The 27,500-nt window shown below is 34.3% G+C and overlaps 2 protein-coding genes across 2 annotated transcripts in view; both read left to right on the forward strand.

Moving 5' to 3' along the window:
* The window catches only part of LOC144964780 (HHIP-like protein 2), a 22,010-nt gene extending 2,355 nt beyond the window's left edge, over positions 1-19,655 (forward strand). Inside the window, exons 2-14 of the mRNA XM_078899394.1 lie at positions 801-965; positions 2,910-3,066; positions 4,297-4,418; positions 4,915-5,116; positions 6,826-7,185; positions 8,637-8,722; positions 10,095-10,270; positions 10,877-11,020; positions 13,068-13,197; positions 14,449-14,585; positions 15,934-16,015; positions 16,396-16,481; positions 17,518-19,655. Of these exons, the coding sequence (XP_078755520.1) occupies positions 802-965; positions 2,910-3,066; positions 4,297-4,418; positions 4,915-5,116; positions 6,826-7,185; positions 8,637-8,722; positions 10,095-10,270; positions 10,877-11,020; positions 13,068-13,197; positions 14,449-14,585; positions 15,934-16,015; positions 16,396-16,481; positions 17,518-17,603 (1,932 nt within the window). The 5' untranslated portion in view covers position 801 and the 3' untranslated portion in view covers positions 17,604-19,655. The remainder of the gene's footprint in view (positions 1-800; positions 966-2,909; positions 3,067-4,296; positions 4,419-4,914; positions 5,117-6,825; positions 7,186-8,636; positions 8,723-10,094; positions 10,271-10,876; positions 11,021-13,067; positions 13,198-14,448; positions 14,586-15,933; positions 16,016-16,395; positions 16,482-17,517) is intronic.
* Positions 19,656-22,468: 2,813 nt separating this feature from the next.
* The window catches only part of LOC144960604 (HHIP-like protein 2), a 23,158-nt gene continuing 18,126 nt past the window's right edge, over positions 22,469-27,500 (forward strand). Inside the window, exons 1-2 of the mRNA XM_078893833.1 lie at positions 22,469-22,555; positions 24,795-24,959. Of these exons, the coding sequence (XP_078749959.1) occupies positions 24,796-24,959 (164 nt within the window). The 5' untranslated portion in view covers positions 22,469-22,555; position 24,795. The remainder of the gene's footprint in view (positions 22,556-24,794; positions 24,960-27,500) is intronic.

Genomic DNA, 27,500 nt, shown 5'->3' on the forward strand with positions numbered 1-27,500 from the left:
TAGTTCAGATCTGTTTTCAGTTCCGTAAGTAAATTTGATATTCATATTAAATGAAACAGTGAGACATGTCAATTTTTATTAATATATCTAGTATTTAATTTATGCGCAAAGTATTTTTTTTAAATTCTTATGTTGGTGAAAAGCCTTAAAAGGCCTACTGCTTTTAAATCAGATTTTATTAATAAAATATACAACATTATTTTTTCAAATAATATTCTTATATTTTGTTGTCATTGTTACTAGATGTTGTTTTGTATAAAAGATGTATGCATAATATGTATTTTTACCGACAAGAAATTATGTATTCATTCATTTATACATTCATTCATTAGTCATTCAAAGAAAAGAAAATCAAAAGCAAAAAAAACCCCCAAAAACCCAAAATAAAAACAGCAAACAAACAAACAAAAACCAAACCAAACAAAGCAAAACAAAGCAAACGACAGCAACAACAAAAGAAAAGATAACAAAACAAAACAAAGAAAAAACGCACGCAAAAAAACAAAAAAACACGAAAGATCACAAAATTATCCCCTGTACAAGGCCGGCTGATTTTTTAATGTTTTTTTTTTTTTCTTGTATGTTTCTTTCTGCTTGTCTTGCGTTGTATTATAAACACTTTTTCAGACTTTTATTAGACTGTATGCGTGAATATGTTTGAAAACGGGAACAAATTGATTATATCCAGGGAACGAATATAGATTTAAAAATCAAAACAAAAACATAACCAACAAAAACAAACCAAAAAAAGAAACCCCAAAGACACAAGATATGTATATTTTTATAATTTTTACCCTTAGAATGTTACCACCTGTTACCTTAGTGAAAGGTCTTCTATTCCTGCTCTACGCCACTACAGTCAACTCCAAGACTTATCCTCTACGATGTCTAGATAACCAAAGTCCATTTCAGTCCACGGATACTCCAGGATTTTGTCCGGATTATACTGAACTTGGGTGTTGTGGGTACGTTTTTGTGAACAATACTGTAAGATTGTATAAATAGTTCGAAGATGACGTCACTCAGGTCTTTGTTATTGTTTTTTGCCATCCGTGTTTATGAGTAATGCTCACTGAACTGTATTAACCTGTCTATAAACGTTCATGAATACACACAGTTTTGTGTGTTGGTCCGTTTTACTTCCGGATGGCAATGTTATGAGCTTCTTAGCCAAGCGCATACTATCTATAACAAAAAAGAAATAAGCACCCCCCCCCCCCCCCCAAAGAAAAAAACCTCAACAAAAATAAAACAAAAAACAAATAAAAAACAACAAAACCTCAAAACCGCCGACATGTACTGACATGGAAGGAAATAGGATCCCTATTTTCTCTCTCAAATAGTAACTATTAATGGCATTCTCTGTGTCCGTTTTAAAAACATAACTAAAACATCTCAATATCTGTCTACCTATTCCTTGGTCACTCAAAGGGCATGATCTATATTACATTTCCAAGTGCTCGAGGTCATTGGTCACATTGGAAAATGTGCTCAAAGTGACCTACATAGTGAAAATTGTTCACAGATCTTGAACTATCTAACATTACGATTGGTTATTGTGTTCAGGTTGACACATGGGTATGTTTACTACTTTCATCAATAAAGCAGCGTGTATACATTTGTTCAGAAATGTCCAATCGTTGGACAGCAACAAATCACGTGATTGGTGACTCGGTTGGACGAAAACATGAATATAGATCGCTCCCATTACACACGAGTCGAGTGAATAAATAGGCTATATTGCTTTACGAAATGACACGAATCTGGGAGCTAGAGTATATTGTTAATAGGTTAATAGTCGCATGTGAGATCACTGATCACGAGTTATCGCTTAGTTTTCTTAAGAACATTCTAGCATGAAGTCATTTAAGATCGGACCAGTACATCCAATTATTCATATTTACTTATTTAAATCGTCGTCGTCAGTTTCTTTAAGTTTACCATACAACCAATAATCAGAACGTGCAGTTACAAAGAAAGGAAAATCATGCACGAGATGTGCGATTACACGATCGAATTTCAAATGTATTTTAACGATCCCATCTTACCAATTTTGTTTACCTGATTGTCATAACAACTCAAGACAAAAATAGATTTTAAATAAAACGAACTCAAACTCAAAAGCTCTGTAGTAAACAGTTCTAATAGCTCTAACAAAAATTTTCTTTGACTTCAATGAACAAGAGAATTCTAAAAATAGTCCATCAGAGCCATGAAGACCATGGAGCCGGGGTTTATCTCGGGTTTCTATAGCGACAAACAGAAAAAAACAATTGATGCTACCCTTTAGAGAGGACGGTAGTCTAAAGCAAAGTAGTTTCCGCCAGATCAAACAGACCCAGTTACCCAATCACAGCTGGGTGGACTTCACCCGGGATTGATCTCTGGCCCTTTGCGTATGAAGCGAGTGCTATACCAACTGAGCTATCGAAACTCCTAATAGAAATATTAACAGGAAGGAAATTGGTTGTATCGTAATGATTTATCCAGATGAAAATAAGTTCTATGCGAATCAGCACCGACTCCAGGTTACGTCCAAACGATTCTCCAACCTGTCCATTAAATCGGAATGTCACCAGTGGTAACGCAAAGTTCTATGGATGCTATCAGTTTAGCTAAAATATTAACAACATACACCAACCCGATTTACGTTTATAGTCTTATTGATAGAATTTAGTGAGAACTATTCATAAAAATGGCTGGCGAAAAACAATACAAAGAGCTGAGGACGTCAATTTCTTTCCTTCTCTAGAAGGAATGAAATTGACGTCATTCAGCTCTTTGATACTGATATCAGACAGTCATTTTAAAAGTTACACATAGTTTTTGTGTTGGTACGTTATATCTGGCTGGTGGATGGTGTGTGTAGTTTGCCTAAACTCAAAGCATTAATGTCTATTTTCGAACAGAAAATCAGGCGAGGATCGATTGGTTGACAAGTACGATTATATCAAGTCACAAGTTGGTTCCTCAGACTGGGATCGGTGTAAAGACTACGTCAAGGAAATTCTCTGTCAGAAATGTTCACCGTATGCTGCACATCTTCACGATGCTATTACTTCCAAGGTATTTAGTTAAACGTGAGATTTTATATAGCGCAATATCTACTAAAAATGCTCAAAGCGCTTTACAAGTAGTTCATTTAGGTCGAGACATGCATAACACCCGCTAGGCGATGTTACCGTTTTCCCCTGATAGAAACAACACTGCTGACGGCCATGTACTCATTTTACACCTGAGTACAGTGAGATGATGTGAGTTAAGAGCCATTTCAAGGACAACTATGCGCCGCTCATAGCGGGCTCGAACCTTGGACCTTCCGACCCAAGTGCTAATGGCATACCTCTAGACCACATAGCCTCACCATTGGGAGCAGTCATTGTAGGTTGATAAAAATTAGTTTGTGTGTGTGTTTGTGTATGTGTGTGTGTGTGTGTGTGTAACACATCTAAGTACTAATCATAATGTCTGTGTTCGATCCCTGATCAAGGAAGGCCATTTTGGGAATAGCTTTATATTTATTTGTTTTCTGGATTTATGCCATAAACCACTTTTCAAAATTGTAAATGAATATTTTCTATCCATTTAAAATCCGTTCATCGGTTCTGATGAATTTGTTTCTGTTGATGATTATAATGGTGACGATGGTGATGATGGTGATGATGATGATGATGATGATGATGATGATGATGATGATGATGATGATGATGATGTGATGATGATGATGATGATGATGATGATGATGATGATGATGATGATGATGATGTTGATGGACTGATGAATGATAAAAATGTATATAATTAATTTTTATCATTTTCTTTTGCAAATGTGAATGTCCTTTCCTCACTTTTTTTTATTTCTTCCTAAAAGTCCTAGTCCGGTCTAGCAGATATACCTGACTAAAAGTTTGAAAGAGTGAATATTCAGTTTCTTGTTCATCCCGACATAATAAAAAATTCAGACCCTGGGTCACATATTCATAAGTAGTATAATGATAAAGGCACTCGTTTGTCTTTTTGTTTTTGCCGTTAAGACGAATATAATGCGTTTTCCCCCCAGATTTTTTTCATTTTATCGGAACTAGTAACTATGTACACTTATGTTAAATGTTATCCATCGGAAGTCGAACCCAATACATATCAAATCAAAGTTGAATGACTTAGCAGTGAGTCATGGTCACGCTCCAAATAATAGGGTGTCGTGCAAGTTTATTTCACATTAAGACAATAAATATTTATTGCTATATAATATGTCTCTATAATAACGCCATTTGCATAATTTTATTTCCAACCTTAGGGCAAATCGTTTCCGAGGTTATGTAGTGACTACTGCGGCACGTTTTATGACAAGTGTAAAGCCTTCCTGTGGTTTTTAGATCCTGATCTGGCAGCAAAATCTATCCTTTTGCCGAAGAAACTGTAAGCTTTTTTAAAAAATTCCCTTTTCTTTTGGTTTCCTTTTGTTTATCATTTTTTTGTGTTTAGAAGTTGGGAGACAGGAGTGGGAGGAATTAATGGGTTAATTGTTAATTAATCAATTAATTAATGGTGATGCTGATAATGATGATGGTGATGATGATGATGACGATGATGATGATGCTGATAATGATGATGGTGATGATGATGATGACGATGATGATGATGATGATGATGATGATGATGATGATGATGATGATGATGATGATGATGATGACGATGATGAATTTTAAAATTGAGTTATCCACTTATCCAGTTTACTTCATCCGCTTAATGAGCAACGCATATTGCGCTACTCAGCACTCACTTTTGATATAAATTTTTATATTCTGCCGTTCGTCCTGCAGCTCCAAGAAAACTTGGGCTTTGCAATTCGCGGGAAGCTTCTTTATTAATGATATAAACGGACTTGTTGATAACAAATGACTTAATGTTTCAGATTCTGTAAAGCAAACAACAAGGAAGATAGCGAGTACTGTTATCCAGAAGTGACATCAGATTCTTTCAAACAAGAGATAAGACAAACAGCAAACGATTCCGAAAGGTGCATCTGTTTAAAAGAGGTTGGAAAGAGATTGGCAAATCCTTTATTTGCAGGACATGCCAACGATGGTTCTGGGCGGCTTTTCGTCGCCGAACAAGTGAGTGAGTCCTTGGCAATTTTGGTGTAGGGTTTGTTTATAAGTAAAGAAATTGTCTAAAATATAGAACGCTGACCTTTAATGTTTTTTAGACGTTAAAAGCCCTTTACAATCAACTATCTCGCAATGTCGGGAACTTGTGCAGATCTCGCTAAAGAATTACACCTCAAAAAGACGTTCCCTTAAAAAGTCTCGAGACGTTTTTTCAACCCGAGTGAGATTCCAATCATATGCACTGTGGTATTTTGAAAGGGATTTTTTTTCCATTAAATATTGAAGGGAAATCTTTGGATTACTTTTTGTAAATGGAAATTTTATACGGACTTGACCTTGAAATTAAGTTGCCTTTATTTTAAGTCTGCACTATTCTAGAACTAGTTTTAAGTTTGGTTCCTCATAGATTGTCTTTAGTTAATTCATGGAAATTGAGGTTTTTAAAAATGAATTAGATCAATTTCATCTCTTAGTTCTGAGTCTGCGTGATATAAAAGTACACATTAAACAAAAAATTAAGTTTATTTCAATCATTTTTACATCCACATTAGATTATATATTCCTCGTTTACCCAGCTTTCTACTAAAACAATGGTTTCTCAGTAAATAGCTAAAATACAGGCGTCGAGCTAAAAGTAATATTTTCAGGAAGAATTGAAAAATAAACAATATTATTAGATATATCGTGTCATATTTTAGGTATTGTTTGGATTTAGGTTATGTGGACAATTAAGAGTTCAGTTCTTGATTAACTGCATTCTTAAAACCATCTGAAGTTATTGTAATTTTAGTTTCAAATTTTTGTCCATTTCAAGTTGTTATTTCTCTTTAAACAAACGGAATTCTTTCAAATTGATATATTAAAAATCGAGAATAGATATTTTAAAACTAACATCCCGGATATATGTTACATTAGTATAACGAAAAAGAAAACAGCATTAATAGATTTACTTGACCGACTCCTTTAGCCTCCCTCTGGATCGCAGGGTTTCCACCATAGATCTCTGCCTGAGACGGTTGAGGGCTACCTGTTTTGCTTCACTCCATGTCATCTTGACTTTGCAGATGACGGTCTTCCGGTCGTTGTCCAAATTACCCTCAACAGGTTGTTGGTGGGCGACCTCTTTCTTACTGACCTTGTGGATTCCATTGGTAAAGATTTCTTCTCAAAATGTGCCAAACCCATTTCCAATTCCTGATTATATTGATGTTTTGATAGGCACCTGTTTACATCTTTGCCATAAGGTGCGATTAGAGACCTTATCTTCCCATCTGGTGTTCAGAATTTGTCGAAGACAAGAGTTGATGAAGACCCGAAGTTTATCTTCCAGACCTATATTTAGACCCATGTTTTGCACCATATAGTAAGTATTTTGCGGGAAAGCTGCGCTGAAGAAATGTGCACTACTACTATTATTATTATTATTATCATCATCATCATCATAATCATCATCATCATCATCATCATCATCATCATCATCATCATCATCATCATCATCATCATCATCATCATCATCATCATTATCATCATAAGCATCATCATCATCATCACATCATCATCATCATCATCATCATCATCATCATCATCATCATCATCATCATTATCATCATAAGCATCATCATCATCGCATCATCATCATCATCATCATTATCACTATCATTATATGACGGATTGTACTTTCATTCATAATATATTATTTTCTCTCTGTTTTACAGTGGGGAAGAGTCTTAATTTACCACCCAAAGACAGAAAAGTGGAACAGAATACCGTTTTTGGACTTCAGGCTAAAAGTACTATCTTCAATCAAGCCCGCAGACGAAAGGGGATTCTATACAGTTACTTTCCACCCAAACTTTAAAAAGAATAATAGATTTTTCGTGTCATACTTTCAACGTCGAAGATGGTGGGAAAGATCAATACCCGATGAGCTGAAAGATTTAGGTCTAGATTTTCCGTATAAAATGAAGGTAACCGAAATGAAGACAAGCCCTTGGAATCCAGACAGAGCCAATGTATTGTCGGAGAGCACAGTGCTAGAGGTGCTCCAACCGTATCCTAGTCATAACTCCGGAGATGTAAGAGTAATGTTCGTCTCTTCCTTCTAATCTTACTCCTCATCTCACCTTTTCGTCTTTTTTTCTTTAACTATATCTCCCCTCCTTCTCCTCCGTCTCCACCACACCCGACGACAGCTTAAACCACTTTTAGACCCTTTCCATATTGCATTTCATTTATATATATATATATTCACACATTAGCTTTGGTTTATGAGTTTTTGACCTATAGAACTCAGGACGTCGGCATACATAATAAAATATCAAAAACTGGCAGCAAACACTGGAGCACGTCACGGTAGTGTATCTCTCTAGTACTGTTCTCAGTCTATACCAATGACTAGCAGAATTAGAAACCTCATGAGAGATCATTTTACATCTCTCTGTTCTTGCTCTGTCCTTTGATAAAAAGTACACAATACGGCCATTAATATACCTTCAATACCGAATCTTTTACTTAGATTTACACATTTATTGATGGTTGCAACTTCCAAATACATTGAAACCATGTTAACCGTTTCTAAAATGTCAAAGTAAATAGATAAGTGAATAAATAGATAATCATTTAACGTACCAGTCAATCATGAAAATTATTTGCTGCATGCAATTATTATTTTCACAACATTTGTATATTCTAGTTGACGTTCATACTTTGACTTGACATATTATTGATACTGTTTATAATACTTGTGGAGATCCCGGAATATTTACGGGGGAAAAAAGGCTATTATGAATATACACTCATCTATTTTAATTGTTATACTATTGTATTGTGGAAATTAACATAGATTGAGACAAATCTTTTGAGCCATCAACAATCAAAATCGGTCTAGAAAGAGAGTCTGTAAGTGCAAGCAAATGAATCTGGGCAACATGACGACCAGATTGCGAATCCCAATGTCAAATTAATGTCATTTGAGTTAACAGGTGATAGAATTACCTTTAATTTTTTAAAAAAGTTTTCAAGTTACTCGTATATCAATTTGTAAATATGGTTTATAATTTTAATTTTTAGATTTTCCAGTAATTCTATGTTCGTTGGCCAAAAATGAACATAGACTGTACGGAACCATTTTAACCCCCAAACCATTTTTATCTAATTTAAAAATGGATTATCCAAACGCAAAAAGCGTGCCTTTAAGTTAAGTGACTGGCAAACTATAATATATATATATATATATATATATATATATATATATATATATATATATATATATATAATATTGTCGTCAACATCAGTAGTATTGTTGTCATTGTTATTTTTATCATCATTATCATTATTACTACCACCACCACCACAACCACCACCACCACTACTACTACTACTACTACTACTACTACTACTACTACTACTACTACTACTACTACTACTACTACTACTACTACTACTACTACTACTACTACTACTACTACTATGCTGCTGCAACTGTTATTACTTACAACTATTAATAATTTATGTCTGTCATTGCCAGATGTTTTTCCGAGGGGATGGTTATTTGTACACAGTACAAGGTGACGGTGGATGGGCCGGGGATCCTTATAACATGTCTCAAAACAAGTAAGTTTTACATGATCAAGCTTTAAGAACTATGATATAGATAAACCAATGTTTTTATTTGCAGGGTGTGGAGAGGCAATGGAAAGGTCGCGCGCGCGCATACACAGAGAGCGTGAGAGATAGATAGATAGATAGATAGATAGATAGATAGATAGATAGATAGATAGAGAGAGAGAGAGAGAGAGGGGGGGCTGGGGAGAGAGAGGAGAAGGAATGGATCAAAACCCAATGGATGCCCACTGTTTAAACAATATTTAAAGGCCCTGTCTCAAATAACATAAAACATTGTCCCATTCCAAGTGTGAATGAGTGCCTTTGCTTTAAAAAGCAAATATGGCCCAGTCATTTTGAGTTCATGTTAAGAACCGATAAACTTGTTTCAGGACCTTATTTATTTTTAAAGATAAAACAGGCTTTCCTCTTTTAGTTCTACAAGATTTTCTTTTTACGAAAGTTTTCGCGTTGTCCATCAGGGGAATAAATGAAATATTGTGATGTGACTTGGGGGTGTAAAAAACAGTGTATTTCTCTATATAAATGTATGCATAGTACATAGCCTTATTAAATTGGTTCTAATTTAGATCTGACTCGAAGTATTCAACGATATAAAAGATAATTAGCACATTTTACCATAGGAATACATCGCATCCAAAAGGCAGCCAGCTATGCTTAATATGGATAAACACCGGATATAACGAGAAAACAGTAGGTAAAATAAAGCAGTCCAATTAGGCCAATCGCAAATGCTACCCTTAGGGACATAAGTCGATCACAATTTACTTTCCGCCAGATCTAACAGATCAAGCTACCCAATTACTATGGGTAAACAAGAGGTCAGAAAAAAATCTAGACTGCACCCGATCTCGGTCTGCTTGGGTGGGAAGCGAGTGCTCTACCAACTAAGCCATTGGGACCTCCGGATATAATAACACAGAAGTCTATTGCAAACGTCTGATGTAACAAGAGGATGGTGGGCCATCGCAAAGTACAGCAAATTACATAGCAGATTCAATCGGATTCCCACCTGGCTGCACGCTTGTAAATCTGGTGCTCTACCAGAAGAAGAAAAAAACGAGCGTTTATATAATGCAATATCCACTAAACGCGCTTTAACATGTAGAACGAACCATAGCGACTTAAGCAATTTAAAAAGTTTTTTTTCTACAAAAACAACACTTTACACGGCCAGGTAATCCATTTTACACCTGAGAACGGTGAGAGTGTGGGTAAACAGACTTTTCCAAACCTGTGCTCCGCTCAGAATCGAGGATTCGAACCCTGAACATTCCGATTTAATATCACCAGACCAAATAGCCGCAGATCACCACACCTTAAACTTCAAGTGAATATTTTATATTCTTTTTTTTACTAGAGCCCTTCCATATGGGAAAATCTACAGACTTGACGTGGACTCTGATTCCAGCAAACCGTACACAATTCCACCTGACAACCCATTCATAGGCGAGAGTGGGACGAAGTCAGAAATTTATGCTTATGGTGTACGTAATTTTTGGCGATGTGGTGTTGACCCAGGGGATAGAATCACTGGTAAAGTGTTGAAAACATGCACGTTCAGATACGACTATTTAAAAAATTCTTAATCGAAAAAATGCATCATCATCATCGTCGTCGTCGTCGTCGTCATCATCATTGTCATCATCATTTTCCTCAACCGTCTCGTCGTCAAAATTAAATTAATCATCGTTGAGACTATCATTTCATATAATTTTATCAGCATATCAACAAAAACGACAAAACAAATACAATCATTACGTTGATCGAGTGTTATTATGTTATCATTCCATTAAACGATTGTCAAATTTCACTTCCTAAAGACATTTACAAAAATAGTCTTTCCTTATATATATATATATATATATATATATATATATATATATATATATATATATATATATATATATATATATATTGAATCGTGTTGGATACAAATATGGTACGAAGGGTGCTCGACATGTAGCAATGGAGCGAATTATTATTTTTATATTTACCACAATGTTGGAGTCATGATGAGTGTTGAAAACATGCACGTTATATATATATATATATATATATATATATATATATATATATATATATATATATATATATATATATATTCCACATTTCCTTCCACATACTTATTTACCATAAAAGGAGAATTGCGAGGACGAGTACTGTGTGGTGATGTGGGACAATATCTTTATGAAGAAATCGACGAGTTGAAGAAGGGAGCAAACTATGGGTGGAACGCAAGAGAAGGATTTGAATGTTATGACGAGAATTCTTGCGGAAACATAGGTCAGTAGTAACATAAATAAATATGCAAATTATACAGCGCATTTCCAATGATTCACCATGTTCAGTCTGATCTACAATTATTCATTTATACTCCCAGTAGGCCATTTGAAACCAAATCTCCATTTCCTACGGTACTAGTCGCCGGTTAACCGTCCCTTAGCTGGCATTCTTATGTCACTTATTGTTGTCGCTATTAATTCACAATTTAGTCGATTGGAGCAATGTATGCAAAGTGTTGTATTCATGGACTCAACGCCGGGTCAGGTCAGCAGTGTTGCGATCAGTGTCACATATCTGATCACTGGCCACTCTCAACATTTTTCGAATGGATAACAAGACAGAACATCGTAGCCCTGTGCTATCACAAGAGCAGCAAACCACGCCTGTTGTCGCCGGAAGTCAGCGCCATTAATTGAGAATGTATTTTATTCGGAAACTTTCAGAATTTGACATAGACAAAAGGTTATGCACCCTTTTTTATAGATACGTTTTGGAGACCGTTATTACTTTTTGGTGTGGAAATGTCAGTATTTGCGACATTAAGAAAATTGATCGGATAATTGATAAAGCCAGGAGTTATACTCACCCAATTTCCAATGTGGAAGAACTGTTCAAGAGATTTTGTCTAAGTAAAATGGACAAAGTTATGAAGGATGGCGATCATCCCCTTCACAAATATATTAAGTTCTCCATGAGGAGCCGTCGTCTTATATCTATAAAAACAAAGACAACAAGTCACCTTAATTCATTTTTGCCACATGGTGTTCGAATTTTTAACGCGCAACTGTGATTTAAATTAAATACTATCTTTTAAATATGTTCACACAAGTTCGGACTAAAGGCCAGAGCTATGGCCTTTCTCATTTTATCAAATTAATATATAAAGTTTTGCTATTGGTTCTTGGGTGTATATTTTTACATTGTTATGCATTTGCATATATTATATATGTATACATTGTCGCCATAGAATCTCAACTTTGTGGTTTACACATTTTCATGCATGCCACGTCTGTTAACGAATTTCCATTTTTTGGATGAATAAAGTATATCATATCTTATCTTATCTTATCGACGCCAAACTATTCAATTATTGCTTTATTTTTTTTTATGGGTGGGGAGGGGAAGTAATGTTTTCTTCAAATAAAATTTCCCTCAAATCCATTTCCAATAGTTGCAGTATCAACAACAACAACAGCAGCAGCAGCAGCAGCAGCAGTAGTAGTAGTAGTAGTAGTAGTAGTAGTAGTAGTAGTAGCAGTAGTAGTAGTAGTAGTAATAGTAGTAGTGGTAGTAGTAGTAGTAGTAGTAGTAGTAGTAGTAGTAGTAGTAGTAGTAGTAGTAGTAGTAGTAGTAGTAGTAGTAGTAGAAATAGTAATAGTAGTATTAGTACTACTTCTAGTAGTAGTAGTAGTAGTAGTAGTAGTAGTAGTAGTAGTACTAGTAGTAGTAGTAGGGTATTATAGTAATAATAATAATAATAATAATAGTAGTAGTAGTAGTAATAGTAGTAGTAGTAGTAGTAGTAGTAGTAGTAGTAGTAGTAGTGTAGTAGTAGTAGTAGTAGTAGTAGTAGTAAATGAGCTTTTATATAGCGCAATATCCACTAAATGTGCTCAAAGCGCTTTACAAGGGGTCCTTGGCTAACAGCAACATTTAACATTTAGGACGGGACATGACGCCTGTTAGGCGATGTTTCAATTTTTTTTAGGACAGAGACAACGCTGTTAACGGCCAAGCACTCATTTTACACATGAGCACGGTGAGAGAATGCGAGTAAAGAGCCTTCTCCAGGGACTCAATTAAGCGCCGAGCGAGGCTCGAACCCAGGAGCTTCCGATCCGAAAGCGAGTGTCATAGCACTAGACCACATAACCGCACAAGTAGTAGTGGTAGTAGTAGTTGTAGTGGTAGTAGTAGTAGTAGTAATAGTAGTAGTAGTAGTAGTAGTAGTAGTAGTAGTAGTAGTAGTAGTATAATTTTTATCATTATTATCAATATCATCAGGCTTATTTTCTTAATAATATTTATGGTTTTCCATCATTTCCAGGAGAGGAAGAGCTCCCTATTACTGTGTACAACCATAGCGTGGGGCTGTCCGTTACTGGCGGTGTCTTTTACAGAGGATGTCAAAGCCAAAACTTGAGTGGCCATTATATTTATGGAGATTTTTCAACCAGGTTTGTTTGTGTATAAGCTTTTGTTTCAATGCATTGCATGGTGTTAAAGTAGTTCTAGTTTCTTTGTAAAGCGCTTTGAGCACGTTTAGTCAATAATGCGCCATACAAACGCTCAATTTTTTTTTTGTGCCACGTGAGATACAATTTGCACCTTCTTGTTCCTCATCGATACGGGCTGCTTTTTTTGTCCAGCTTCTAAGCGATGTTGGTGCGTTGTTTGCGTCTATTTGTTCCAAGGGTTGCATTGCTAAGTTTATTTTTATGACTACGCAGTCTATATTATCTTGTTTTTCATGGTGACTCTGTGACCGATTTATTGTGATGTAGTGTTGGTGGTGGTGGTTATGATGGATTTGTTGTTGATGATGGTATGTACTTTGTATGCAGTTTTCTTGTAGAAGACAACAGCTCTTTTAACTGTGGTTGCAATACTGGATTGTTTGTATTGTTGCCACTGTGGTCACTTAGAATATGTCATTTGTGAAGTCCGTGATAACCCCGTGTCACGCTATATATATATATATATATATATATATATATATATATATATATATATATATATATATATATATATATATATAGTAGTTGTTCTTGCAACAACTGCAACTGATCTATACATTGTTCCTAGTGGTTATTTTGTGAAGTTGGTTGCTTGGAGTGATAATCATTAGCCACTTTTGTGCGTGTGTGTGTGTATTTTTTAGTGATTGAGTTGTTAAATCGGTTGAACCACCTTATGTTTTGTTATCTATTGTTTTTTTGTGGAGTGGGTATTTTTTGTTTAAATATGAGTATTTTAATGTGGCTTTCTCTGTTTGAGAGCTGTTTTGTACTAAAAACTTTCCCATTGTTATCAAGTTTTCCAACCCTTTCTTTCTCATAATACGTCCCATGAATTTTGACTGTCTCTTTCTTACCTTCCTCTTCAACGATCGTCAGTACTCATCTCTATCCCTTCTATATTTGTCTTTCTGTCAGTCCACGTGGTCCTCGGCATTCGTCTTATGAAACAAATCTTATCCGCTTGTATTGTATTTACTATCTCGTCATACTTAGATAAAAATGAGAACCTTGCTGGTAACAGCTTTGTCTATGTCGATAAAAATAAATCATAATGGCGTCTTACAGACTATCTATCCCCTGCAAAACACTTTGAGCACGTTAATAGCATATTTCGCTTTGAAAAACTTCACTTTTCACTTTAAAAAGAATAAACTAAATGTTTATGATATTATATGTTTATGATTTCAGGAGGTTGTTCACTTTATTCAACGACAGTGGAGAATGGACCAATGAAGATCTCCCAATCTGTGAGGCGGAGGAATGCCAGGGTGACCTGACTACAAATTTGGAAGGAAAGATTTTAGCGTTTGGACAAGACGAAGATGGTAAACCATAAGTCATTTTAAACCCTCTCCTTACTAACTATAGGAAAATCGTCACATTCGTTACGATACAACCAACATTTTTCTTATTCAAATTTCTCTTGAACATTATAAAACTTAAAGAAAATGAACACTGTGTTGTAGAGCATGTTTTGCTGAAGTAAGTATGTATCGCAATAACTTACCGCTATTGTGTTTGAGTGATAAAAATATATTTCTGTGTTAGTTGGGGGTGAAGTTTTGGGGAAAATCCTGAAAATGGTTGGTAAGTTAAAGAATATTTCCCTGTCAATTCATTTAACCTATCCTTGGTTGATGAACATCAATCAATATTAGGTTGGTAAATTCAAAGCGCAATTGTCAAATTGAATAATGCTTGATGATTTTTTATAATCTGACAAACAAGATTAACACAGAATTAATTAAACAAGAATTTTAAAAAAAGACATTGGTTAAAACAGTGGCAGGAGGGCAAAGTATGAAAGCTTAACAACAATATGTGGATATGTTTTCAGGGAAAACAAAGAATGACAACAAAAAATAGCTGAAATAAATTCGCCAAGACCAATTGACTAAGACATCAAGAGGGAGACAATATTATTATTATGTGGTATGAAACAATACATGAAGCCATCGACCTCTGAAACATGCATGGAACTAGTACACACACACACACACAGACACACACACACAGACAGAGAGAGAGAGAGTGTGTGTGTGTGTGTGTGTTTCTGTGTTTGTATATGTGTATGAGAAAGAGAGTGTGTGTGTGTTTGTGTGTTTGTATATGTGTGTATGAAAAAGAGAGTGTGTGTGTTTGTGTCTATGAATAAAGCCAGGTCGTGATATCCGAATAGAGACATTTTATAGCCACAAATTATTAATAACAGCGGAAACCAGAAACCAAAAACGGTCGAATATCACCGTCTCCCATGACCTGTTTTGAGTCAGAAATACGAACATATTGCTATATTACAAAATCATAAGACTTGAGAAACTTTTCAGCCACTCCACGCAAGAAAAAAGGAAAAAAAAGACCTCAAATCACCCCAGAACTATTATTTTCTGTCTCGGAATTTTGTCGTGACTTCCTCAGTTTATCCATCAATGTAAATCTTTGATTTCATCATATCCTTTACAACTGCCTTTCTGTGGATTCATTTGTTAATAATGAAAGTGTTGGATGAAGTCACATATGCAACACCATCAACCCTGACATATAAAAAAGATAGAGAGCTTTGTTCATACGATCAAATAAAGATTGGAAGAATTTCTGTTGAGGTATTGGTGGATTGATGCTTGGAAGTGAAAATGCTTTTTTTTCATTATTGTTGTACTCTTATCTCACCAGGTGAAACGTACATTCTGACCAGCAAAAGTGTCAGCAGCTTGCGCTCGAACGGGTTCATGTACAAGATCATAAATCCAAACAGGTATACGAGGAAATAATAAGAATAGTCTAACATTTCAAACAAACATTGATAGGGCAATGAACTTCTTCTTCTTCTTCTTCTTCTTCTTCTTCTTCTTCTTCTTCTTCTTCTTCTTCTTCTTCTTCTTCTTCTTCTTATTATTATTATTATTATATCATCATCATCATCATCATCATCATCATCATCATCATCATCATCATCATCATCATCCTCTTCATCATCATCATCATCATCATTATCATCATTATCACGATGGTGTTATCATTACCGTTATCGCAGATAAATGTTTGCAGGCTCTATAGGCACGTAATATTTAATATCAGAACTCAAATTGAATACACTGAATCTACACTATCCATATTCTTTGTCAAATCTCCCAGGGAAAGAGACCCATCAGAATGTGAAAACGCCATGTACGACAAAAAACGCGTTCCTTTGATAAAGGAAAATGATGTTTGGACTAAAGGTATATTCTATTCCAAATCTTTGCATGAAGTAATTCTAACAACCGCAAAACTGATGTAAAATGGACAGGCTGAAATTAAAAAGTCATGATGGACAAAAAGCTTTCTGACATTAATACTTTCTTACATATAAATGCACAAGTATCAATGAAGCAAAATTATCCTCAAACTTACCAAAAAAATCTTAATCCCGAAATCGTGGAAGTCTCGAGTTAAACAAATTTTAAAAGTCAAGGGGGGGGGGGGGGGGGGGGGGTATAAAACTAACTCTCAGATTTAGGAAGTTGGAGGTCAGTTTACTGAGATTGATGGTTGGTAGATGCAGTTTAAAATTTTCTAGCTAAATCGTTAAAAAGTGTTTTTTTTTGGTTTCAACCTTTTGTCAACACAATGAATGCTTGATAGTCTCGTTAGAACGATATGTATTTTGATTTGTTTTTATTTTTAATTTCTAATCTTAGACTTATTCTGGTGACTTTTGTCGGACCGAGAGTATTACGAAAAATTCGTAAAACTTCAAATTAATATATCCATTTACTGAACTAGACAATATAAGCATATTTCATTCAGTGGAACTTCTTGCAAATGAAGTATGGGTGGTCATAGCATAAATATTAAGAACTTTGAATTCTGGTAAAGGTTAATTAGTAATACGATATAATGAAATTGCCGTGACCGCAAATTTCCCTCGAGGAATACGAAACTTTTACATTTCATTTAGGACAGTTTTGAAATTGTGTCCGTGGAATTTAATTCAAATTTAGAAATATGTTATGGATTTTTTATTATTATCAACATGAACTTGTGCATTATCACCACGATGACATTATAAACATTCTTAAGTATCTATTTAATAAGCAATAGATTAAAGCTAGAATCGAATTAAGAAAATAAGGCACTGTTACAAACCACATAATGTGACATTGCTTACCCATATTAAAAACATTAGTAATGTAAATGCCATTATATTTTTCTTATTGTCGAAAGATATCTAGACATCTATGTCATAATATTGATAAAATCTTTTTTTTTCCACAGCTTACAAGATACAAGATCTGTTTGGTTTTAACCTCCGTAGCCAATCCCGCATCATGGAATTATTAAAGAAAAGCAAAGAATTATAAAAAAAAAGGATTATAGATACAAACTATCCAATTATTATTTTTGTAAAGATATTATTGTTTCTTGTAAATTTTAATGTCTTTAAATCTTGGCGTTGGTGGTTCAGGGACATTATGTATCGTTTTGTATTAAAATCAAGTGATGTTGAGTGATGTCACAAGTGATAATGATCGCAGAAACTCTTAAACAAGCTTGATATATTTGGGTAAGACACTTTACACGCATCGCCTTATATGGCACTTGACACAAGGTATGATTGGCAGTCCTGTTTGACTTAGGTGTGAATGAGTACCTGCTTGCTTATTCAGACATTGACGGATGTGTAAAAGTGCTTGTACAAAAATTTAAGACTTGTAAGATTCCATAAGGTCTGCGGTTTTGGGAATAAAGAAAGAATTTAGGAGTGCAAAGGACTGATTGAAATTATGGAATGCTCTGTATAAATGTGTATATTTCTTTACAGGGATTTTGATGGTAGTTATTCTTTTATTCTGCTTTACACAGTTGTATTTTCTTTGGTTTTATAAGAGGATATGTGAACTGAAAAACCCCCTTTGTTTGAACATTATACGCATTTAAATTAAACATACGAGCAGAGTTAGAAATTCAAAATAGCATTTTGCATTATGAATCCAAAGCGTTGAAATTGATTGCTCAACTTTGAATTTGATATGACTATTTTAGAATTAAATTCAAAATGTTTACAGTTGATCGAGAAAAAATTGTATGATTTATATTCGTGTTAGGAAATTTATTTTCTTAAATTTAATTTCATACTTGTTTATTTTGTTTGCGTTGGTTTAGTGCATTTTGATGTGGTTTCTTTAAAACTCAATATTCATCTTTTACCATCAACTTCTGTTATGAATCCCATTTGACACAATAACCACAAACAGTTATCCACTATAGGGAATTGGAGATTAATAAAGTGATTTTACCCTTCTACTAAACATTTTAAATGTAAATTTGAGTAACACACAATACCGTATTTCATTATTTGTTAATTAATAATGTTTTTGCACAAAGGATAAATTCATGAAATGACAAAGCCATCCAATATTTTGTCAAACGCGAACTTATTTGCAGGTCTGATAACCCAAATTGTTATGGAAATTCTCTCAAACCAAAGCAAAATATCATGTTAAATCAAGCCCACGGTACTTTCGGTTATCAGACCTACAAAATATGTACACTTAGATTACGACCCATAGCCTCAAATCGGTATTATTTCCGGGCAGTTGAGATACTAAAAATTGAACCTAAAGTCAAAAAATATGTCTTGGGTTGGATGTGTATGCTTCATTGGGGGAGAATGAATATAATTTCTTAATATAACAATATCTAAAATTCCGCATTTCTGGTTATTTTAACTTTAAAATCACGACTTGGCATCTTGTCCATGTCTCCGTTATATCGTTTTGAGACAATTGGTCACAGTTATAATTAAAACAATTATATTATCGTTGGGACATTAACCAGGTAACTGTCGTACTCTGAACAGAATTTCAAGATTTGGCAGAAAACTCGTCCTTCAAATATCGATCAATTTAAATGACCATCGTTTTTGGCAAAAACTCTCAAACCTAGGACCTCGCGAGGGAGGAAGTTCTAGAAAATTTGATCTGTAATTTTAAAATATCACACTCAAAGAGATATAATATACACTCACAAAGCAAAGATATAGGGATACTTTAGTTAATGTGTTTGTTTGTGTGTGTGTGTGTGTGTGTGTGTGTGAAAAGAAAAAAAAAGAGAGAGAGAGAGAGAGAGAGGAAGAGAGAGAGAGAGAGAGAGAGAGAGAGAGAGAGAGAGAGAGAGAGAGAGAGAATGTGTATGTACATGTTTACGCAATATATAAATATTAACAATAACAGATAGACATGAACAAAAACAAAACAAAACAAAGCAATGAAATAGAAAAGAAAAGAAAAACAAAACAACCACACACAACGAAAAAAAAACTATTTCCAAATTATGTAATTTGAATTATATTTTAATTGTTCTTATATGATGCTGTTGTATTTATTAAAGATATTTGCCTTATGCCAAATAAACATTTTTGTTCTTGATTCTGTAGATTATTTCTGTTTAAAATCTACATGCGGTTATGGGTTGGTTGGATCTTATGATCAGGCATAAATAACTTGCAATATATATAATCATCCATTCCAAGGGATTGCAATGAAAAATTACTGTGAATTTCACGTTACAGAGATTGTTTTTAACACGAGGGCGGAAAATGTATATCTCGACAATGTATGTTCTTTTTGTGATAGCTTTCTGTTTTAGACAGCAGTTTTTTTTTTCTTGTTTTCGTATTGTTATTTGATTGATGTTTTAGGATGGTTAATGTCCTGTGGACTTTACAGGAGGAACAGCAATATTACTTATCAAATGCGACAGATAAGATAAGGCAAAGAGAAGTGGTGCTACTTATGTTGATCATACAAGTCAATAGGATTCAATAGTCTTATGTCACGTCCGTCCAGCAACGAGCAGCTTGGTTCTAAACAAAGAAAATCGGTACTTTTTATTCTCCATGCTGGCTAGAACTATTTCACATGTTATGTGATCAGACTGTATAAAAGTCAAAACATGATCAGATTTATAATGTTTTTCTCCTCTGGATACACTTTTATGCTCGTCGGAGAAGTATAATTTCATAAGGGCGTCTGCCATTGTTCCGATAGTTTAGAACCAGTTACTATGTTACTATGTGTCATAACAAGGGAAGTGACGTTCCGACTGTTGAAGCCTATTGCCGCTTGACTTAAAGCAGCATTGGTGCTATGTCCCTTGCAATTTACGAATTGAAACATCAACTAAATATTGAGTTTTTCTTTGGCGCATGTATACAGAATTGGCAAAAAAACCCTTTTTACAATGTTCTCGATAGGAGTGACAAAGGAGAGATAGCTCCCGAAATCACCATCCTCTTATATTGTGCGGCTATGTGGATTTGTGGTACGGTCCTCGCTTTCGGATCGGAAGGTCCAGGGTTCGAGTCCCGCTCTGAGTGGAGTATAGTTGACTCCTTGGAAAAGGCTCTTTACTTACAGTCTCTCACCATGTTGAGTTGTAAAATGAGTTAATAGCGTTGTCTCTGTTGGAAAAAATGTAATATCGCCTAATAGGCGTCATGTCATGTCCTACGTGTTAAGTGTTGCTGTTCTGGGCCCCCTTTTTTCATGGTAATATTCTCGAACCAATGCAAACATTTGTCGATTACAAAATGTTAAAACAAGCCTATAATTGCGTCCAGTTATCAGACCTGCAAATATGTGCGGGTGGATCATGGTCCAATACATAGTTTTTGTTCATTTAATTTGTTTTGTTTTGTTCTGTTTTTTAAGATGGTTAATTAACAGTAAATGAACAAAATGTTTGTTTGTTTGTTTTTTTGTTTTTTGGTAAGATTCATTGACAATATTTGTTACGTATAAGATTGTTTCATTAATACAAGATATCACTAGATCGGTCCGGATCGAATCAAGATCACAGTTTTTGTTTGAACAAGACAAGATAATCTGTTAATGTTTTCGTCTGACTCTCTCTTTTTATCTCCCTTGACAGTAGCGTGTTCATGTAGTCTGTTGTGATGGTCGACTGATTCATTGATTTGGATTTTTCAATTAATATATATACATATATGTATGTATGTATGTATGTATGTATGTATGTATGTATGTATGTATGTATGTATGTATGTATGTATGTATGTATGTATGTATGTATGTATGTATGTATGTATGTATGTATGTATATATTTATGAGTGTTGGTGGGTACTTGTAGGTACGAAAGTGCTCGATAATGGTGGTTAGAGCTAATATATAATGTAAATTTTCACTCACATTTTTTGCCGAGACGACTTGTTTCTGTGTTTTTCCTTTAATTCACACTTCTTCAGTCGGCATAATCCATTCTGACAGAATGGATTACGCCGACTGAAGAAGTGTGAATTAAAGGAAAAACACAGAAACGAGTCGTCTCGGCAAAAAATGTGAGTGAAAATTTACATTTATATATATATATATATATATATAATATATATATATATATATATATATATATATATATATAATATATCGTCGTGGACATCATCATCATCATCATCTTTAAGGGAGCAACAGCAATAGCAAAAATTACATCAACTTTATGAACATCCTTAATCCTTATCATTGTCTTCACTGTAATCGACCCCTACTTAGATGGTCGAAGGACAAAACCCTTCCCTGAGGTGTTACTTCTTCATACTACCTTAAAGTCTTTTCTTTTGTACTTTAAAATCCAATTGCTATGAAAAAATATAGTGTCGCCATCAAGAATTACGGTCCCTGAAAGGCCTTCGATTGCAACTGTTTTCTAAAATCAAGAGTCTCTAAAATTTAATTTCGAGAATTTTCATCCTAATCAATTCGCAATACTTCATTACATGTGATCCCTCAGATCTGTATATCATGTCGTGTCTTTATGCTAAAATTGATTTTATAGTTTAAAAAATAACAACAAAAACTTGGGTTAATTTTGTATTGACATGGTTATTTTTAAAAGGTGACAAAAAGCAATTTATCTCATTTCAAGCCATTTTACTGCAAAATTGCTGTTTCACTTCAATATAATACCGGTCCTAGACGATATATCACGTGTGGTCAAGGACAGTCATAAAAGTAATTTTACAATAGTATGTTTTTGTCCGGACAGTTGGTGATGGGAGAGTTAAAGTCACGAGTGTAAGTTACATCACTTGGGTGTGACATAAATACGTACATTACGGTCACCCGTACAACAACAACACGTAAAGCTTTGCCTTCAAATACTAGTCATTATGCAAATGATGCATTATGAAAATTGACGACTCTATAAAGCACACGATCGTGCAGAAAAGGCGGAGAAACATATTGACATAGACTGATAGGGATAATCTAATTATTGAATTCAACATTCTTTAATACAGTAAGTTGTTTTTATATTTTAAAAATACTAAATTCTGATATGCGTGTGACTGGTGATATTGGTAATCGAAATTGATGAAAGCAGCAGCAGCAGCAGTAGTGGTAGTAGTAGTAGTAGTAGTAATAGTAGTAGTAGTAGTAGTAGTAGTAGTAGTAGTAGTAGTAGTAGTAGTAGTAGTTAGTAGTAAAAAAAAATTGAGTATCTTTATTAGTACAATATCCACTGGATGTGCTCAAAGTGCTTTACAAGAGGTACCTAGTTGTAAAAAAGTCTCAAATCTTAGACTCGTTTGATAGTTTCTATTGTGTTGAAGATCATCTTAATAGATCGGAATTTAAAATATTAGTCAACTCTCATGTTTCAGACATTAAGATAGGTTGGGGGCCATTTTAATCGATCGATATATGAAGTAGTTGCCAGGTCAAATAAAAGACAAAAAAGTGCGCTTTTGTCGTGAAATGTTGGTATTTGATGCGGATTTGATAGGATTTGTGTCGAAAAGTTCTTTGCAGGGACTTTGGTCTCTGTGAAGTTATTTATTGATTGAACTTGTTACTAAAGTGTTAAAATGCTAGCTCTGGCTTGGATTGATTTCCGCAAGGCTTTTGATTCTGTACCTCATGAGATTATTCATTAAACTAAAAGCATATGGATTTAAAGGGAATATCTTTAACTGGATTAAAGACTTTCTTAATAATCGAATACAAAGGGTCATTGTCAATGGTGTGGGGTCGGATTTTAAGAATGTAATTAGCGGTGTACCCCAAGGAAGCGTATTGGGACCACATTTATTTCTTTTATATATAAATGATTTACCATGTGGCATAAATTCAGCCTGCAAACTGTTTGCAGACGATACAAAGATCTATAGTACAACTGAACATCATAACATTCTACAAAATGATATATTTTCACTTTTCAAATGGTCTACAACATGGCATTTGGATTTTAATGTTTCGAAATGTAAAGTATTACATATAGGAAAAAATAATCCATGTCATAATTATTTTACCGATACTTCTATGTCAAATCTACTTTCCGTTGTGCCTTATGAAAAGGATGTGGGAGTTACTTTTGATTCACATTTGAATTTTGATTTACATATTGATAATTGTGTAAGCCGTGCAAAAAGAATAATGGGAATAATATATAGAACCTTTATAAGTCTTGATAAAACCACGTTTTTATATTTGTATAAATCGCTCGTTCGACCAATTCTAGAATATGGAAATTGCATCTGGAGCCCATTATATAAAAGACAATCTATTAGTATTGAAAGTGTACAGAGGAGAGCTACCAAAAAAATTTATACAATACAGTATTTATCTTATAAGGAAAGGTTAGAATTTCTTGACTTACCCAGTTTGAAATATAGAAGAATTCGTGGGGATTTAATTCAGGTTTATAGATTGGTACATGGTATGGATAGGATAGACTTTTCTGATTTTTTTTTCATATTCTAATATTACTTTTACTAGAGGGGACAAGTTTAAGATTTTTGTCTCTAGATGCAAAACAAACATAAGACAAAACTGGTTCGGTATTCGTATTGTTCAGAAATGGAACAGTTTGAAATTTGAAACAAAGAATGCAAAATCTATGGATTATTTCAAGGTGTTAGTAGACAGGGAATTATATGATGGGAGATTTATATATGACGAATAATACGTGTTTGCTCTGCTGTTGATATGGCTTTCAATCTTGTTCGTATATATTATGCATTATTATATTATTATTGTATCTTCTATACGCGTGTGTATGTGTGTGTGTGTGTGTGTGTGTGTGTGTGTGTGCTTTGCATGTCACGGTTAAAGATATATGTTTGTACACCACATGAGTACATTTAAGTTGAAATACTATCTTTACCACGTGTATCATTATTGTAATATTTAATCAATAGATTTATGGCATTACTAATTAATATTAAGGGCATTCAAGGGATCTTATCCTATTTTGCCCTATACCACATGTTATGTTATGTTATATTGATAGATTATGGCTTCAAATCCTGGTGGGAATATTTGGATTTCTTTTTTGGGTTTGTTTTCTTTTTTATTCTTTTCTTTTGTAATTATCATTTTCTATTTACCAAGGACTTTTAAAGGCTATGTGCCCAAGACATTCTTTTACAGATCCTAAAACCTTTCATGCCTTTTTAACGGCGTTTTAACTACGACAAACAAAACCTAAACAGCGCATGGTGTCAGTTTTTGATCAAAGCAAAAATTTTTACTTTAAGAATGTTGCTACCTGCTACCTTAGTGAAAGGCCTTCTATTCCTGCTCTACGCCACTACAGTCAACTCCAAGACTTACCCTCTACGATGTCTAGATAACCAAAGTCCATTTCAGTCCACGGATACTCCAGGATTTTGTCCGGATTTTACTGAACGTGGCTGTTGCGGGTATGTTATAGATTTGTAAATTATTGTTTATGAAAAGTTGGATTAATTAAAGCGATGACGACAAAATCAATAAAAGAAAATTGTCCTGCTATTTCTATGTATATAATAATATAATATATATAAAGAGATAAGAGAGCATTTGTAAAATATACATGTACTATTATGTGTGATGAAAAAGTGATCATAATGTCAGCATACTAGGAAATTTTTACAAGATCAAAAGTTTTCTAAAATGCCAATTGAAAATACGTGAGCATCGTTCTGGAATCAGCCCAATAATGGCTGACAACGGTTTTGTAATAGTGTTGTTGAAGAACTGAAGCACGTGTAATTTTTTTCAAAGCAAAATGAAACTTCAGTTCATTTGCTCACCACGGATAGAAAAAAAGAAGAATCATAAACTTGGATGAGATTGTATAAATAAATGGTTAAGGTGTATCTACATTTACATTACAGGAAATATGGAAAAGGGAACGGCTTTGCATGGAACTATTAATCTTTAATTTGAGCATCTACAATTAATTGCTATGAATTCATCTTTACTTTGATGATCACTCCATCAATAGTTATTGCTAGGTCTGTTATCTTCTGAATTGAGGGAGGAGGGGGGTTTATTTGATTAAAGTGCATTACCCAAAGGCTGAATTTTGAGGCCCATAATAGGATTGCCAATTTTCCCACACCCGGTCAATCACCAATCTAATTATCCCTCGACGCTCATAGGTGACGATTACTGACACGATACGGCCATTGAATGCAATACTGGATTACAATAACAAAACGCCTTCTTAATTAAAAAACAAAACCAATTATTTCATGTTGTATTAATTGATCAAAATCATTCCCAACTTGTTAAAAAGCCTTAAAACTCGGATTTTTAAAAAAAGCATCAGGTTAAAAAAATTTAGACAAAGTTGTGATCATTTTGATTTATCGATATAATGTAAAGTAAAAAAAATTCTGACAAGCATGGAAAAAGGCATTTTGCCATTGTGACATATCTATATATATATTTTTAAAAATTAATTGATTATCGGGCCAGTTTCATCTTAATGGCGCCCGATGGGTGACGACGAGTAAATCAAAGCTGAAAAACTATTTATTAACGAGAGAGAGAGAGAGAGAGAGATAGAGAGAGAGAGAGAGAGAGAGATAGAGAGAGAGAGAGAGTGTGTGTGTGTGTGTGTGTGTGAGAGAGAGTGAGAGAGAGAGAGAGAGAGAGAGAGATAACAATGACGATCAGGAATACGAGTATTATTAGTCATTGCACTTTTAAATTAAAGAAAATTTCAGTAGGGTAACTAAACTGTAGAGCTCATTGCCCTTTTGTTAGAGAGCAAGTAAGACACCTGAAATTATAGTGCGCTCTATCTTGATCGCTTGTGGAGAAAACTAAATTATTAATGATTAATTATTGTTGCACCCTTTTGATTGAACGCGGGTAAGGTAATTCAACTGTAGTGTTTATTGCCAACTTAAGGAACATTAGTAAGGTAACCAAATTGTAGCGATCATTGCCCTCTTGATTGGACGCTAATACTCTACTGTATTAAATAGATTATAAAAAGAAGGCAACTAATAATAAACTATGGTGCCCTCTTGATAGAATGGTAGCACAGTGCGCTCTTGATAAAACACTAGGGTAAATAGACGGTACCTTTCCTTTTTTATAGAACGCTGGTAGAGTAAGTGAATTGTACCGCTCTGTTGTCCTACATTGATGGTTAACATTCATAGCATAACTCCATTCTGATGCTACGTCCCAGTCATTGCTAGACATAAGGATAGAACCAGTATTAAAGGCAAATGCATATAACACCTTAAAAATAACAACAGAATAATTAGCAAAAATCATTTCGTTCTCAAACCCGACTTTCACTCCACAAAATAATATAACACTGAACCCAATATGTAAACAAATGTTGGGAAACCATTCTTTCAGAATAGCAGATGACATGTCATCTTTTGACATCATGGGTGGATTATTTCTCGACTTCAATTTATCTCTCCAAAATTTACACCTGCTGTTAAGCGATTTGCTGGTTAGCTGTTTGTTTGTTTCCTTGTTTATTGTGATGTTTGAATTTGTTCAATATTGAACTCTGGAACTCCTACGTCTGAGATTTCAAGCAAGATTCTAATACCACTGCGCGACCCTGGGACAACGCATTGGGATTGAGTTCAAAATTTCAAACCCAGGAGTTCAAGAATACTTTTTAAAAAAAAAAAAACCCAACTTACTAAAAAGAGGCTCTAACAGATTTATTTTGCTTTGATTGGTCCTAGAATTTAATTACCTGACCCGAACAACCACGGGTTTGTTTTATGTTTTTTTAAAAGAATAATAGGGATATTTCTTCTTTTTGTTTTTACTACTTAGTAATGGTAAAATTGGATTTTCCCCAAAGCTAAATGGGTATTATAATAAATCATAATCCAGTCTAGAGTTTTAAACATCAATAATTACTTCATCGGGGAGATCTAGCAAGTAACGATTAAAGTCTATTTATTAAAGCAATGTTTCTGATCTATTTTCAAACA

The sequence above is a fragment of the Berghia stephanieae genome, chromosome 1, assembly GCF_034508935.2.
Source record: "Berghia stephanieae isolate SIO BIC M18660-M18661 chromosome 1, UCSD_Bste_1.3, whole genome shotgun sequence".
Classification (NCBI taxonomy): domain Eukaryota; kingdom Metazoa; phylum Mollusca; class Gastropoda; order Nudibranchia; family Aeolidiidae; genus Berghia; species Berghia stephanieae.